The sequence below is a fragment of the Ammospiza caudacuta genome, chromosome 8 (assembly GCF_027887145.1).
Source record: "Ammospiza caudacuta isolate bAmmCau1 chromosome 8, bAmmCau1.pri, whole genome shotgun sequence".
In the NCBI taxonomy this organism is placed as follows: Eukaryota; Metazoa; Chordata; class Aves; order Passeriformes; family Passerellidae; genus Ammospiza; species Ammospiza caudacuta.
This window is the reverse complement of record NC_080600.1, coordinates 24,594,745-24,611,031: the sequence shown is the minus strand read 5'-3', so window position 1 is coordinate 24,611,031 and position 16,287 is coordinate 24,594,745. Positions and strand designations below refer to the sequence as shown.

Genomic DNA, 16,287 nt, shown 5'->3' with positions numbered 1-16,287 from the left:
TTTCCTTAAGCACTTCTGGGGATTGGGCCTCCACCACTTCTCTGGGCAGTCCATGTTTAACATTTATGTTTAATCGCCCTTGCTGTGAAGAAATTCTTCTTAATGTCCATCCTAAACCATCCCTGACACAGTTTAAGACTATGACCTCTTGTCCTGGTTCAGATTGCCTTGAAAAAGAGGCTGCCCCCCACCTGGCTCCACCCTCCTTGCAGCAAGTTGTAGAGAGTGATGAGCCTCCTCTTCTCCAGGCTGAACACCCCCAGCTCCCTCAGCTGCTTCTCATAGGACTTGTGCTCCACAGCCTTCACCAGCTTTGCTGCCCTTCTCTGGACATGTTCCAGCACCTCCATGTCCTTTCTGAATTGAGGTGCCCAGAACTGGACACAGCACCCAAGGTGTGACCTCACCAGGGCCGAGTACAGGAGGACAGTCATTGTCCCAGCCTTGCTGGCCACACTATTCCTGACACAGACCAGGATTGCCCCTGGCTTTCTTGGCCACCTGGGCATGCACTGGCTCATGTTCAACTGCTGTTGACCAGCACCCCCACATCTTTTCCCACTGGGCCACTTTCCAGTCATTCTGTCCCCAGCCTGTAGTGCTGCATGCTCAATCCCCTTAATCAGATCATCAGTAAAGGTATTAAACAGAACTGGGCCCAGCACTGATCCCTGGGGGGCACCACAAGTGGGCAGACACCCACTGGATGCAGCACCATTCACCACCACTCTCTGGCCCAGCCTTCCAGCCAGTTCTTAACCCAGCAAAGAGTGCTCCTGTCCAAGCTCTGTGCTGCCAGCTTTTCCAGGAGTGTGTTCTAGGAGGTTGTGTCAAAGGATCATCAAGTCCAGGTAAACAGCATCCACAGCCTTTCCCTCACCCACTAGGCAGATCACCTGGCCAAAAAAGGAGGTCAGGTTTATCAGGCAGGACCTGCCCTTCCTGGCTGGATAGAATCTCTTGGTTGTCCTATATGTACCATGTGATCACACTCAAGATGATGTGCTCCATGTACAGATATATGTACATATTTGGCCCAAATTTAGTTTTAAGAATGGAAACAGAACAAGATACTTGAAGTGAGAAAGAACTGGAGAGATGCTGAAGATAATTTGAAACTGCAGGGAATATGCTGTTATATTTTACTGATAACTGCTAAAAATTACACTGGTGAATGTATATTTATATTTTAAAAGGGACATAATTAAAACATAGTTGATCCTTTGAAGGATTAGGTGTGGAATTATGACATATGACACGTGTAGGAAAGGCTGTGATATTGTGGTAAAGATATATGAGTTCTGTAATAATGAGTTAACCACAGGTAAAATCTTGGGTCTATTTTCCTGTTTTCAGAGATATTTCAGATGTCACAGTATCATTTAAAGCTGTTTCAAATCTGTGTTTTGAGTATTTGTTACCATGCTGGCAGGCGGAAGTAATGATCAGTAAGATTGCCCCAGACAGTTTCCCATTCTCCTGCTGAATCAAGGCATTCTCCTGGGATAAAATTCAGTACATTTGAGGATCAGAATAAATTTCCAAAGTGTTAGAACAGTAGGTGAATAGCTTAAATTGTCTTTCTTTTCCCAATGTTCCTTTGTATTCTTTTTAAACTTTAAATCTGATCATGTGCGTGTGAAATAAGTCTAATCCTGAAACAATGAATAATATTTGCATTGTTTCAGTACCAAGTTGTGTGTCTGCATAATATAATGAAAAATTAACAAAACTAGCTGGTAAAAAAGCACCCCAATAAGTAACTTGCATTAATGTAGTTTAAAAATATACAAAGAGAAAAATACAATTTTGCAAAAGCCTTTTGTCAACTTTTCTGTTGAAGCCAATATTTATTAAAATAAGGGCTGTATTCAGGTCTTAGAATTTGGGAAAAAATAATTTAGTTGTAAATACATTTAATGTGCAGTTTAAATACTGAATTGGGAAAACAGCATAGAAAAGATAATCCCATCACTAACCTGGGCTTATTGAATCATAGGTTTGGGTTGGAAGAGACCTTAAAGATCATCTCTTTCCAAGTCCTCTGCCCTAGGAAGGGACACGCGACCAGGTTGCTCAGGGCCCCATCCAGCCTGACCTTAGACACTTCCAGGAATGGGGCATCCACAGCTTCTGTGGGCAAACTGTTCCAGTGCCTCACCACCCTCACAGCAAAGAATTTTTCCCTAATATCTAATCTAAACCTACTCTCTCTCAGGTTGAATCCATTCCCTCTTAATTTGTCACTATATGCTCTTGTAAAAAGTCCCTCTCCATCTTTCCTTTCATGTTTTTAATTAACTCTAAACAGGTACAGTGATACATTCCAATGAAGCAATTTAGTATAGTCTCATCTTGTCATATTTCAGCCTATTCTGTTTGTCAGCCCTTTGCTTACATCGAGAGATTCAAGGTCAATTTGCTAAAATTAGCTTTTTGCATATGCACATTTTCACTATACTTTTAATTGCCACCTTAGCAAGGAGTTTTGTGCATGCTGATTTATAATGAACTGTAGGAATCCACTACTTAGTATAAATAGGATATAGATCTCAAGAATGGATATACCCTTACTTTTCTGCCTGAAAGCCATTTGAAAACAGTTTTACAGTGGAAAAGTATGCTTATGTTGTGATAAATACTATTACATCTTCTCTAATAAGGAAACTTTTGAAAATATCTTAATATCTTCTGTGAAAGTATAATAACAATTCTCATATACCTAATGATAAGAGATAGATTATTAAATTAGCTCTTATTACAGTTTTTCAGTTTTATAGTCTTTTTACCTTGTAAATTACAGTACATGAGATAAGATAGAAAACATAATTTAAAAACAAAACCCCCAAACAACTGTCCTCAGAGTAAAACTTTACTGATAGAAACAAATCTGCTGCTGCTGTTATAGAACTTTTATAGAATCTGGCATCATGATTAATCAACAGTGAAATATTTTAAAATTCCACACATTTAAAGGGTAAAAATAATAAATGCTATAAATAAATGTTAAAGTTGAAGTTAACTAGCATTAAATAATTTGCCACATAGGTGATACTATATTAAGCCTAGTGTGAAAGGAACTTCCCTCTTGACATACATTATGAAATTCCATCCTGGGTTTTGGGAGATTAAGGTGCTGGGGCACTGCAGTGTACTGGCAATTATTTTTAGGAAATACTAGCTGTCCTCTCGAAATGCAGCACTGCATTTGAGTGCAGAGCTGTGCTTCATGTGGAACTAGGCATAGGCATGCCAGAGAGGAACTGCAGAAGTGTAAGTGTGGGAAGGCATCGGGGGAAGAGTGGGAACAGTTGCTCTAAATAGATAGGGTAAGACTGCATGGATGAACTGAGGGACGCAGAAATGAAGTGATTTGCTTAAGAACTTAGAGCAGGTCAGTGGCAGAATGTGGGATAGAATTAAGTCTCTAAATGGCTGCACATGGTTGAAATGCCTGTGACTCTGAGATGCCATCTTCTGAGAGTGATTTTAAAATTATTTTAAAATAGATTTCTTTTTCTGAATACAGATTTTCATTTCTTCAAAGAAATGAAGGAAATTGCCTTTACTCTCCTGGTTTTTCCCCTGCTTTCTTTTCTGTGACTCTCAAACTGAAGCTGCTGTAGTAAGGAGTTATACTGAAGTTGCTTAAAGTCCATAATGAAAGCAGTGGATTTAGAAGTCTGAAATGGAATACAGAGGTTTCTAACTTTAAAGGACATTACATACAGCACCAGCAAGCTCTCCCTCATAAGCAGGATCTAGCGGAATGCATCCCCTCCTCCTTTGCCTCCAGGAGAGCTGACCTCCACCTGGGCTAGCATGGAAGTGAAAAGTACATGGCAGCTGGAGGAAACCTCAGGGAGCATTGCCAGTAGCATTGATGGCATAGCTGTAGTGTTGTGAAGGGCTGTGGAGGAGTTGCTTCTATTTTGTTTTAACAGCTATGGAGGGGTTGTAAAGCTTTCATGTAGGGTGTTTAATGATTTAAAAGATAAATCAAAACAACAAGCCCAAAACATCAGACAAAATCAGTTCAACACCACATGGGTCTGCACTGAGTTGCCCTACATGAAATATGTTTACTTAAGAGGGTGGAGGAGGAGGAGCTCTTAGTTTTTGCTTTCTGTGTGAAAAGACCATTTGAAAATCTGTGTGAGGTGTGTAGTGTATATACTTACTAGTTGGAGTACATCTCCAGATCAGAAGCAACATGTGCCAGTTGTATTATTATGAGTAGTATTGAGTTTGTGATGGTCTCATGGTGGTGGTATAAAAGCAAGATTTCTGTGCTTGAAAGCGCAGAATTTTCTGTGCTTCTGTTTTTCCTTACTATATCATTTGGTCCAATAAAAGGTATTACGTTTCCCTACAAATGTAGCTTGTTGCCAAAGCAGTCTAATGGTCTCAGGAATATTTCCCTTGGGTGAGTTAAAAATAAAATTTGATTACTCACAATTGGTAAAATTTGACTGCTTGACATGTAATTAATTTACAACAAATCAATATTAATTGTGATAATAATATAATACTTATAGGACTTGTTTTAAATGTTATTTACTACTTATTTTGGAAAAATTTATAACAATGAAATAATTTTCGGATATACTATGGAAACATTTGTATAATAGCACAAAATAAGGAACAGAAATCCAAATAAGAAAATGCAGGAATATGGAACCAATTTAAATCACAAAATTGCTTTATATTCAATATACAAATATGCTTGAAAAGTGGAAGGGAAAGAGGCAGTGATGGAGAGATAGAGAGATAAGTGTCACTTTGGTTTGTCTAATTCAGTATCCCCCAGTGCTGCTATGTGCTATCATGAAAGGCTGTTTTGGTACATAGGAATTAGAAGAATATTTAATATTCTATTTCCAATGTAAACAAGTGAAGTTGGGTTGTGTAGTGTCAGATGGAGCCCAGAAGTTCAGTGGGTTGGTTTCCCTTGACTGGCGCAGCTGGCAGCCTTGTTTTCTCTGCAGCACGGGTGACAGCTTAGTGCCCCGTTCGTGTTCCCTGCGCGGCGCTCCTCAGCCGCGCTCGCAGCCACACGAGCTGCTTGCCCGGCTCGTCAGCTGAGGCCGCCCCGCCTCACGCAGCTGCGGCGCTGCCGGCTCCAGGCTCCTTGCCGCGGGGCCAGCAGCGCTAACTGTGCAGCTCTCCTCTCCAGGTAGCGCATCTGCACTGCTCTTGTTAGCCTGTGCTTGCAGCTCTGCTTTGTATTTACTGAGGCAAAGTGAAAGTAAGTTCACTTCTGATAATTCTGGGTAAACTTAAAAGGGTTTGATGTATTTTGCTTCACCTAAACATGTGTATAGTGTAGCTTCCTCTCTCTGTGCAAGTCAGTATGACCACTGTCCAAATAATAGATAGTTCTCTGTATTAACTGTTTCCCTTCTTCTGATTCCACCTTTGATCTGCTGCTGCACTTGCTGAAGTTCAGAGAAATATTTATATTGATTTCAGAACAGGCAGAATTATATTCTTGAATATAAAATTTTCTTGTCAAGATATAAGTCATCTTGTGTGTCTCTGAATTTTTGTGTTTCTGTACAACTCATAAATCACACAGAATGCCTAGGCACTGACTTCTCTAAATTCCCTCCACTTAGTGTGACTGATTAGTTTATGTACGATTTTTCCAGACTTGTGAATTCCCTATCCCCTCATTCTGTACCAGTGTGACCCTCAGCACAATTAGTGTTGACAACCACTTTCTGTTTCTCTGTCTGGTGTTTGAATGCTTTTCAACCTACAGCAGTATGAGTGAGCACGAAATCATGATGAAATTACAACTAAAACAAAAGATGACAGCCTGTCTCCTTAGCAACCCAGGCCACTGTGTGCATGCAGCCAGCCCATGCTGAAGTGAAAGATTTGGTGTTTATTCATGTGTTGTTTTCTAGCAAATCTCAAGATTAGCTACATCACCCCCTGAGGCTTTGCCATGAACATAATGTTTGCAGCAAAGCAAACTTTGTCTTCTGTTTCACTTTTAAGCAGGGGAGGATTTTGCTGGATATCAAATTGGTAAAAATGTGCTGTCTTTGCACAAGGAAAGAAAAGGAGAAGCATGTTCTGTAGTTTCAGATCATGTCTTCTGGGCTCTCTGTCTTCATAACCCACTGGGCAGAGCAGGCCTCAGCAGTGCTGAGTGGTTTCTCGGCTCCAAAACTCCAATCAAAAGTAGAGATGTTTAAAAAAAAAAGAAACAGCTCTGAGTTCCTGATAGAGACAGGAATATAAAGAAAGATGAGTCAATAGTCAATAAGATAAGTCAATAGTCCCTTTTGGTTTTGTCTTTTAGAGATTTTTGCTCTGCAGGGAGTAGCAATAGTTTTCAAGGCAAGGGCTGGGGCATTCCTGAGGACTTGGCTGGCTTGTAAACTGTGACTTAAAGAACACTCTCTCCTTCATATTGCAAGAGAGTGTGCTCTACTACACTCTTTTGCCAAAACATTAAGCAAACTGCTGATGCACACCTTTCATCAAGGAAAAAACTGAAAATTTTGATTTGTGTTTTAAAAATTGAAATTATTTGCATCTGCATTTCTGCAAGGGGTACATAAATTGGCAAGATTCTAATAATAAGTTCCACAGAAATCGAATACTCATTTCAAACCGAAGTAATTGTTACATGCATGTACATTCTGCATGCTGGATGAAGACAGTAGTTAATTTGTATCTTTTCTGTGAGGCTAATCTCACCATTGTCAAGCTAATGGTCTAAAACATACTGGTTCGTATGGTCCACTGGCTGAATGTCTTTTATAAAAGAATATATATTAAGGGGAATATTTTTTCTAAAATAATCACCATAGCCTCTATAATAGAATGGAGGAGAATCTAATGGTGTCCAATTCCCCTGGGTTAGAATGGCAGTATTTTGCCATAGTGTCATTATACTGCATGTACTGGAGGTGTATCGGTTAGGTGTGGAGCAGAAGACACAAAGATGTGTTATACAGTCCTTTCTCTTTGGTAGATAATACACTGTGAAGATGTATTACTAGGACTTATTAGTGTAGTTTGTCAAACCTTGTAAGACCAAGATACACAGCAAAGTTTGTCATGGTGCTGTAGTTAGAAGCAATTGTGATGTGCTTGTAAGGAAAGATCATGATATCTTTGAATGTGGGAGACCAGCTATGTGTGTGGCATTGCTGATGAAGAGAAGGGAGATGGAGAAAGGATCTTTGTGTGACAGTTTTGAAAAACCAGATTAACTAACAAAGCTTTGCCTCTTCAAGTTGAAGGAAAAAATCTTGGAATCCTATTTTGTGGTCGTGACTTTCATTTTTCCCCTTTCTCTGGAATAGTAACTGAAAAAAATTGAGGAGAAGGAGTTATCTTAACACTTGTCAAAACATTGATAAAAAATTTCATTTTTCTTGACTGATTTGCCCTAGGAAAAGAAAAGGAATTAACTGATGTGCAACTTTAATGCAAACCTCCTCCACCCCCAAACATTTCAGTATTATTTGAACTGTGTTGAACACCCCGATTTTTATTCTGATAAAATAAATGATGAGTGCACTACAGTGGGGTCATGAGTCCCAAATAAGAGACAGAATTTCTATGGGCATGTTGGATAGAATCTGTACCAGAGTCAGGAATGCTGTTGTTAGGTGCAGTTTATGGAGAAAGTAACTAAGAGCTTAAGATGGAATCAGCAGCTTCTCCAGGAGAGGTTTTCTTATAACAGGTGACTCTGCCAGCAGCTACTCCCGTTGCTGACTTGCATGTTGCAATCTGTGCAAAGTGTTGTTCCAAGCTGGAGCCCTAACACAGGAATGCAGAAGTAATTCAGAAGTTGAAAAGTATAAAATCTCTTCTAGAACATAGGTACAACCACCCTAGGACATGTTATTTTTATCTTAAGCACAAATTATTATAAAGATACTTTATAAACTTCCGTGGTTTTTCTCATAGCTTTTACTAGCAATATGCCAGGATCCAACAAATTATTTTAAAGTAATTGTTTAATTTATGAGATTTGGGAAGACAAACTTGAGACACAATTCCAAATTATAATAAAATTATAATTTTGTTGCAGTGAAGCTGCAATTTTTGTCTCATCGCTTTGTAAAGATAAGGGCTGAATTTAAACTTTGATTTGAATCTGCCGTTTAGATTCAGCTGACGTGAATAGTTAGTGTATTAGAATGTGATCAGTGAGTTGGCCAGAAGTGTGCATTAAGTCTGTGATGTAAAACAGTTCTGATATCCAAGGAGAGATTCCTGCTTGCTTCCATTTTTCTTAGACAAGGTACATGGTTTTCTACCTAAGATTTTTTTAAACTACTCAAATGCAGTAGTACAAAACAAAACAGAAAAGAAACAACAACAAAAAAGGGCAGAAATTTCTGATGGAATATCCTTATCTAAAAACCAGCTGTGCAAATCAGTCTATCCTCATGAATGGTCGTGGAAGTTAATAAGAATAACAGCAATAGGGTTCTCTGCTATTATAATAGGTCCCTGTAAGTCATTCTTTCAAAAAAGAATTTGTTATTGATGTTCTTTGTATAGATATTTGAAGCATCCCATGGAGCTTAATGTATTTTTTTAAAAAAAGAAAGAGATTGTTTTTAAAGAAAACAAACAAAAGAGAAGTTCTAATTTGCTGTTACCTTTTTGTGATGATTCTTTTGTCTGGTATATACAGGCAAAAATGATATGGATTTGATAGCTACATGGCATTTTAGACTTGACTCAAAAAAGTACTTTCATGCTATATTGGATGACAGGAGTTACAAACTAGATTAAAGCGTTGGTTTCTCTGCTTCTCCTCTGATAGGTCATTGCTTGTGAGCAGCAGTATGACTACTCATATGATGCTCGGTGTGACGTGTGGTCCTTGGGAATAACAGCTATTGAACTGGGGGATGGAGACCCTCCTTTATTTGACATGCATCCGGTGAAAACCCTTTTTAAAATTCCAAGGTATGGCACTAGATGGCTCTCTTCACTCACTAGTTTGTTCAAAGGCAGTCTACTCAAAGGAGAGCTATTTAGCCAATGTTTGTGCTTAAAATCCTAAGAATCTCTTCTGCAAAAAGACAATAAAAATCTGTAATGTTAAAGATTTTTTTTCAGTCTGTCATCTACAATAAATTTTATTTAGAACTCCTTGAAATTATAAAGACTTATTTATTTTATTCTAATCTTAGAATATAAAATCATATAATATCCAGGTACCTTACTTCCAACAGAACTTTTCTTACCTACTGCTGATGAAAACATTTATTTCAAATGGAGAAGCCAACATTTGTTTATTTAACATTATTTGTTAAATAATTATTTCAAATATTATTCCTTAGCCTTGGGCTTGTTTTACTGTAAAAGAAAAACATACAATTTTGACAGTAATATGAAGCAGTCTGGCAGCAAACTGTAGTCATATTTTATTTTTTCATTTACCTGAGGATGTTAAAATTTGAAGATTTGGATTGTCATCCATGGACAATCCAATATGAATTATATCAGATTAGATATGAAAAGGGATATAAATTCTTTTCTATATATAGTCATGTAAATTGGCTGTATTATTTCATACTGTCTATATTTGATTTCATTGGTTTTCATTTCACTGAGTCTTCTTGAATAAGTGAGATTGACAGTGTGAACTAGAGTTTAGCAACAGAACAGTTGTAATAATAGAGGAAATATAGAAATTGTCCATCATTGATTAGGCTGGCATGTATTAGTGTTTTCCACATTTTGGGTAATGAAGAATCACCACTGACTTAACAGTTTAAAACCTTCAGCAATACAAGTATTTGACCTTTTGTTATCTGCACAGTTATCATAGGCTTTTAAAATTTCATCTGATTGCAATTTGCATTTCTGATTAAGTCTATTTATATGCAGATGCAGTTGTGCTGAGTTCTGGCTCATACAGTTATCTCCTTCTCCCCAGCTCAGACATGAACTACCACCACTCTCCAAAATTATTTGTACTGAAGCAGCAGTTGATCTTCTTGCCTTTTCATGAGTGTAAAACGTATCTGGGCAGTTAAGGCAAGGGAGGCTTCAGATTACTAAAACAATATTCAAAATTTTTATCAGTGCTCAAAACAGTTTAAGAGGGCAGAAGTGATACCAAAAGTAAGAGCAAGCAATAGGAAGATACAAAAAAGAGAGCATGTGGAGTCTTTGATTTCAGTCTACAGATTACCTATTTATGTGCTGTTGCATCTCTGTGTGACATAGCAAAACAAAGGTGAATTATCTATCTGATTAATCAAATAATGTGTACATTTAGCAAATAGAATAGTATCAGTTTTTAAGTTGAGATATTTTCCTCTGCTGTGCATTATATGAGCTTTAGCCCTGCTGCTTCTAACTATACATTCTTATTAGATGATGTGAACTGTGATGAGTGCTGGATGGCATAAGAAATGTCTGTGTGTGTTTCTGTAGACTTCTTCCATTCTCAAATGGTCAAATTTCTATGTCAGTTTAGTCATTTAGTCTCACTTTTTTTCTAGTGAGAGGCAATTGTGCTTTTAGCCTTGGCATTGAATTTCAACATAGTGAGCAGCAGAGCTAGACCTTAGTCTTAAAAGAGTATAATTGAAATCAATGAGTCTTTACTTCGACTTTATGGGATTTGAATCAACCATTAGATGAATAGTTTTGTACTGGCAGTCAGAGCAGTTGGATACCCTCAAAATCTTTGGAGATATCTTCTTGTGTAGAACTCAAGTCAAGGACTTCTGTTAAAAGGAACTGCTTCCAGGTTCACGCCTCTATTATGTAATTTGGACCAGGCATTGTGGGAAGAGGAGGTGTCTTATGCCCATTTAAATTCAGATTTTCTATCATTGGGTCAAGCAACATAAAATATGATTGGGGACTGAATTTATCTCAATAAAATATTTCTAGAGGACAAGTGAACTCTCAGAAATCACCAAGTACTTAAACTTGGGCTTAAGAAAGAAGGTGATCACACTGTGCTGCACTTCCCTCAAAGCCTGACTAGTGTTTCACAACAGGAGATGCTGCATGCTAAGTGTTTTTGAAAACATAACGTTTTTTTTAGGGTATTGAAGTATTAGCTTCATACTTTTGATAATATGGCCTGAGCTGTGAATCACAGAATCTCAGAAATTCTAGGTTGGAAGAGACCTTTAAGATCATCGAGTCCAACCCATGTTCTAACACCTCAACTAGATCATGGCACCAAGTGCCACATCCAGTCTTTTTTTTTTTTTTATACTCTTCGAGGGATGGTGACTCTCCCACCTCCCTTGGTAGATGATTCCAGTATTTGACCACTCTTTCTGTAAAATACTTCCTCCTTAATTCTAGCCTGTATCTCCCTTGGCGCAGCTTGAGACTGTGTGAACCAGATGTTTAAGCAACTTCCCATGGTTAAACTTTTCTTGTCCTACAAAATTTGTCTGCAGCAAATATCCGATAGCAAAAGTGGAGTGAGAAAGAAAATGCTAGTTAATTTTTACATCAGATGTTTCATTAGACTCTGGACTTTATTTCTATGTATATTATGTAGGTTTAGAAGAGCAGGGGGTGCAAGTTCCTGGACTAATGCCAATAAGAAAACCTCTTTCATTCATGAACATTTTGTTGTATGAAGGTGCAGTATCTTAGAAACAGTTGTGATGGCACATACATGGGACTTTTCTTAAAACTAATGAGGAGGAGACATTATCTTAGAGCAAATGTTAAGGTTCTGTTTTGCAGTAATGCACATATTCTCTCCCATCAAAATGGATTCTTGGATCTAACTAATAAATCCCTGCAAAGGGACCTGCAGTGCCTAGAGATAAGAGATAAATCATACTGCGAAGACACTGAACCATGAAATTATTCTGTTAACATGTCATCTGCCTAGAATATATTTTCAAATCTCCAACAGAAGGGTCTAAATTATGAAAGGAAGGTGGCCTAGCAAAGTTGGTAATTTGGGAGTTGATACTTTTAACCTCTTCCATCTGCTGTCGCTACTTAGGTGTGTCGCTTTTGGCAAAAATATTACAAAATGAAAGATTCTCAAATACCATTACACCTAAGCTTTTTAAAGTAAAATAGGTCCATAAATTCTTCAAACTATGTTATCTTGTGAGAAATGTTACCTTATCTCAGTACAATCTCTTAGGGTATCATGACAAATCACAGGCAATTAATTGAAATTTTGAAAAGTAATGGCTATGAAAAATCATGTGGCAAAGAGGAGATAAAAATGGTATATTGTAGTCTGGAAAGAGTGGATGGGGTGTATGTACTAGTGTAAAGTGAGGATTTCAGATAATGTTGGAAAGATCCTGCTTTTCAGGATTTGTCTCTGTATATAAAGTCTTTTTTACAGGGACATGGTAAAGAGCAATTTTTCTAGGCTACACTGACAGCTGACACTAACAGGAATTAACCCAAATTCTTCACTCATGTTTATCACTCAAGTGTTCTTCTGAGAGCAGTGGAAGGCACCTGTTTTAAAATTGATTGGCAATAAAAAATGGCTATTTGATTTTCTAACTCACAAAATCTGAGAATTAAGTGAAATTTCATTTAAAATTATTATGCTTCATTAATTCGTGTTAAATAGCTAGGAGTGGAATGGAATTGAGCTTGTGAATAGTCATTGAATGGTGCAGTTTTTAACTTGTTTTGTACTGTGTTGAGACTTATAGCTCTTGGGAGTACTTATTAGTTTGAATTTACTGATGCTTGACTGCTTCAGCAGCTGACTTGCATCCAGCAGGATGAAACCACCTCCTACCCCATTGCAACTTCAGCTTCATGGTAGTTTGTACATAGGCAGTATCTTCGTACACCATATGCTCACCTTTTATGTTGGTAAATAAACTCCAAAGAAGTTCTTCAAGAGTACTCATTACTGTCATTTTTAAGGTATGATCATGGCAAGAGAATAGACAATAGAATATAACTTCAGTAAATAGAGTGACTGTGGTACAGCCCACTGCACCTTCACCTTGCTCTGGTGTATACCTGTGAGGCATCTGGTGTACTGCAGGTAGTTTCATCCATCGGAACAGCTAAGATCCATTGTGGGGACATTTGAAATACTAACATTTTCTAACAGAGCCTTTCATATTGCATCCTCTTATATTCCAACTTTTCTGTAATTTTGCCATCTGCACTGGTATTGACATGATCCTGATATATCATGTAGCATACTCTTTTATTGCTGTTGCTTGGAGTGGTAAAGAAACACAAGCGTGCGTTGCAGGACAATATAGCTGAGAGTTGGTTGTTTTTGTAAAACAAAATCCAAAAGAATTAATAGAATTGCAGTTAATATTAAGTGTGTCAAGTAATTAAAGAATATGCTGAAAATAGTCTTATGGTAAATAATTTGACATCAGGAATAGACGTTTCAGAGCATAATGTTGTTTATTTCTGAATAGGAATGTGAAGTGCAGTTGCAGCAATGTGACTAATCTGCTTCAGAAAATCAGATTCTGCCTATGGTTATAGGTAGAGCATCCTGATGTTTGTAATGGCTATGTTTAATTGTCTGAGGAATAAGCTGCCTTTGAAACACTATTTTATTGTCTGATACACTGGACCTCCATTATTTTGTGATTGTAGTTTTATAGAAAATTCTAAATAATTAAAATGTAAGATGGTATGTTATGTTTAGTGAGGAGAACTAAATGTCCTTGGGATTCTCCTTAGCTGGGATATGAATAGCAAAGCAGTTCAAGAATAGTCTATCTCTAGGTGAAAAAAAGGGATGAGTCTGTGACTAGGCATTGGAAAGACCACTACTAATTCTTCAGGAGGCTACAGACTTTTCATACAATCTCAACCCAGTGAAATAAGTCTAGATTTTCAAAATTATTTAAGTCCTCAAATGTGTTGTTGGCTAGCTAGTGGAATTTCCAATAAGCTCTTTGTGTTTTATTTCTGTTACAATGCTTTAAATCTCCATTCTGCGTTTTTTTTTTTTTTTTTCCAAAGAGTTCAGGATCACTGGTTTCACAGCAAGTGAAGCATTGATATGTTTTTGAAAATGTCAGAAAGTCTGTGTGCTTGGCTGTATTTTCTTCCATAGAATCACAGAATGGTTGAGGTTGGAAGGGATGTCTGGAGGTCATTTTGTCCAGCTGTCCTGCTCAACCTGAGTTATCTGTGGCAGATTGCCCAGGACAGTATCCATACAGCTTTGGGTATCTGCAAGGATGGAGACTCCACAACTTGTCTGGGCAACCTGTGCCAGTTCTCAGTCACTCTTACAGTGAAGAAATATTTCCTGATGTTCAGGCTGAACCTTCTGTGTTTCAGTGTGTGCACATCAACTCTTGTGCTGTCACTGGGCACCACTAAAAAGAGCCTGGCTCAATTTTCTTTACACTCTCCCTTCATGTATTTCTATATTGATAATACCCATTTTGAGCTTTCTCTTTTCTGTGCTAAACCATCCTGCCTGTCTCACCCTCTCTTCCTGTGAGAGGTGCCCCAGTCCCCAGATCAGTCTCAGTGACTGCTGCTGGGCTGTCTCCAGTAGCTTTGTGCCTCTCTGCTGCTGGGAGGCCAGAGCTGGACAGTGCTCTGCATGTGGCCTCAGCAGGGCTGGCAGAAAGGCAGGGTCCCCTGTCTGAGCCCACTGCCCACCCCCTCCTAAGGCAGCCCAGGGCTCCAGCAGCCTTTGTTACCACGAGGGCACAGAACTGGCTCATGTTCACCCCAGTGCCCACTGGAACCCCCAGTTCCTGTGGTGCAAGGCTGCTTTCCTGGTGATCAGCCCTCAGAAAATACTGCTGCAGGGCTCTGCACAGCTTTTGCTGAACTTCTGAGGCTCCTGTTTGCTGTATCTGCAGCCTGTTGAGGCTCCTTCCCTTTGGATGGCAGCACAACCCTGTGGTGTATCAGCCATTCCTCACAGGTGGAACATGCAAACTTGCTGAGGGTGCACTGTCTCATCATTAATGAAGATGTTGAATAGGACTGGACCATGTTTACCCCTGCAGTACCCCTCTAGTGGGGGATGTAGGTATGTGGGTGTTTCTGTGATTTGGCAGTACATGTGTTAAGTCCACAGGGAAACAGTTTTGTGCTAAGACAAGAAGATATTTTACTTTTGTTACTGTCACTGTCTCAGAGTATGCAGCAGTGCCAAAAGACTTCAGAGCAAGAGCTCTGCCCTTATAAGGATGTACAGGACTTACTCATTACTAATTCATTACTAACAAGTATATGAATTGTTAAAACATCAAATGCATCCTTGGATTTAAATATCAGATTCAAATAGATTTGTGCCAGGGTTTAACAGAGTAATGAGTACATTGTAGTACTTTTACCTTCATTATATCATCTTTATTTAAGAAGCAGAGAGCAATTTCTAAGACTGTTCCAAGTGTGCATCTATAACTGGGCATTTAAGTCTGGCAGTAAATCTAGAAATTGAAGTGTATGCAGTTAGCAGCTATATCATAGCAAAATGGGGTCTGTTTTCCATTTACCTTCTGACATTTTAATATATTTGAGAAAACGGTAGAATATTATAAGTATTTTTATATATTACATAAGACAATAGGGAATTAGCCCTAAAATTAAATCATCTTGGTCCAATTTCCCTCCTTTCCTTCCTTTAACTGTCCAGTTATCACATAACTTATCTACAACTGCCTGTTTCTCATTGATTTTGTCTTTCTCTTCCCTTTTGTAAGTCATTTATAGATAGAATTTGATTTTGCAAGTGCACTCTTTGTTCATATATATTCATAGCCTAATTTCAGCAAGTAATTGTAATTTGTGCTCTGTGCCTTGCTGTTGAATAGTCTGTTGTAAGCATTTACTGTTTTAGTTGTTAAGGAGGACTTTGCCTGCACAGTATGTTTCTGATTTTTGATTCATTAAGAGTCTCTCTTCCAACTGGCTTTCTCATGAATAGAAGGGTACAGTTTTATAGGTATGTTCTTTGGTGCTTATTTAAAAGAGACTCTTTCACCAAAGTGAAATGTTTCCTGCCAGTATAGTTGTTCTAGAACACAGAGGAGCTAAAATGTACGCAGCTGAAATGAATTCATCAGGAAACTTGAATAATTGTGAAAATAAACATGCTCAGCTCTCAACCATTTTCTGAGCAAGTAAAAAATAATCACTTCTGATGCTCTGTGTTACTCTCCATGCTGCACTCAACTGCCTCTAAAGCCTAGGTAGAAACTGAGATGCCTGACAGATGTTTTTAGTGACTCCATATGCAGTTAATTTTGTGCATTAAATGCACATAAACTGTTTTAGTCATCCAGTTTCTAAAGTAAATGATTACTTTTCAAAATCCATTGCATA

The 16,287-nt window shown here is 38.2% G+C and overlaps 1 protein-coding gene across 1 annotated transcript in view; it reads left to right on the top strand.

Moving 5' to 3' along the window:
• The window catches only part of MYO3B (myosin IIIB), a 207,385-nt gene that overhangs the window by 36,164 nt on the left and 154,934 nt on the right, over positions 1-16,287 (top strand). The window contains exon 9 of the mRNA XM_058809484.1: positions 8,807-8,952. Within this exon, the coding sequence (XP_058665467.1) occupies positions 8,807-8,952 (146 nt within the window). The remainder of the gene's footprint in view (positions 1-8,806; positions 8,953-16,287) is intronic.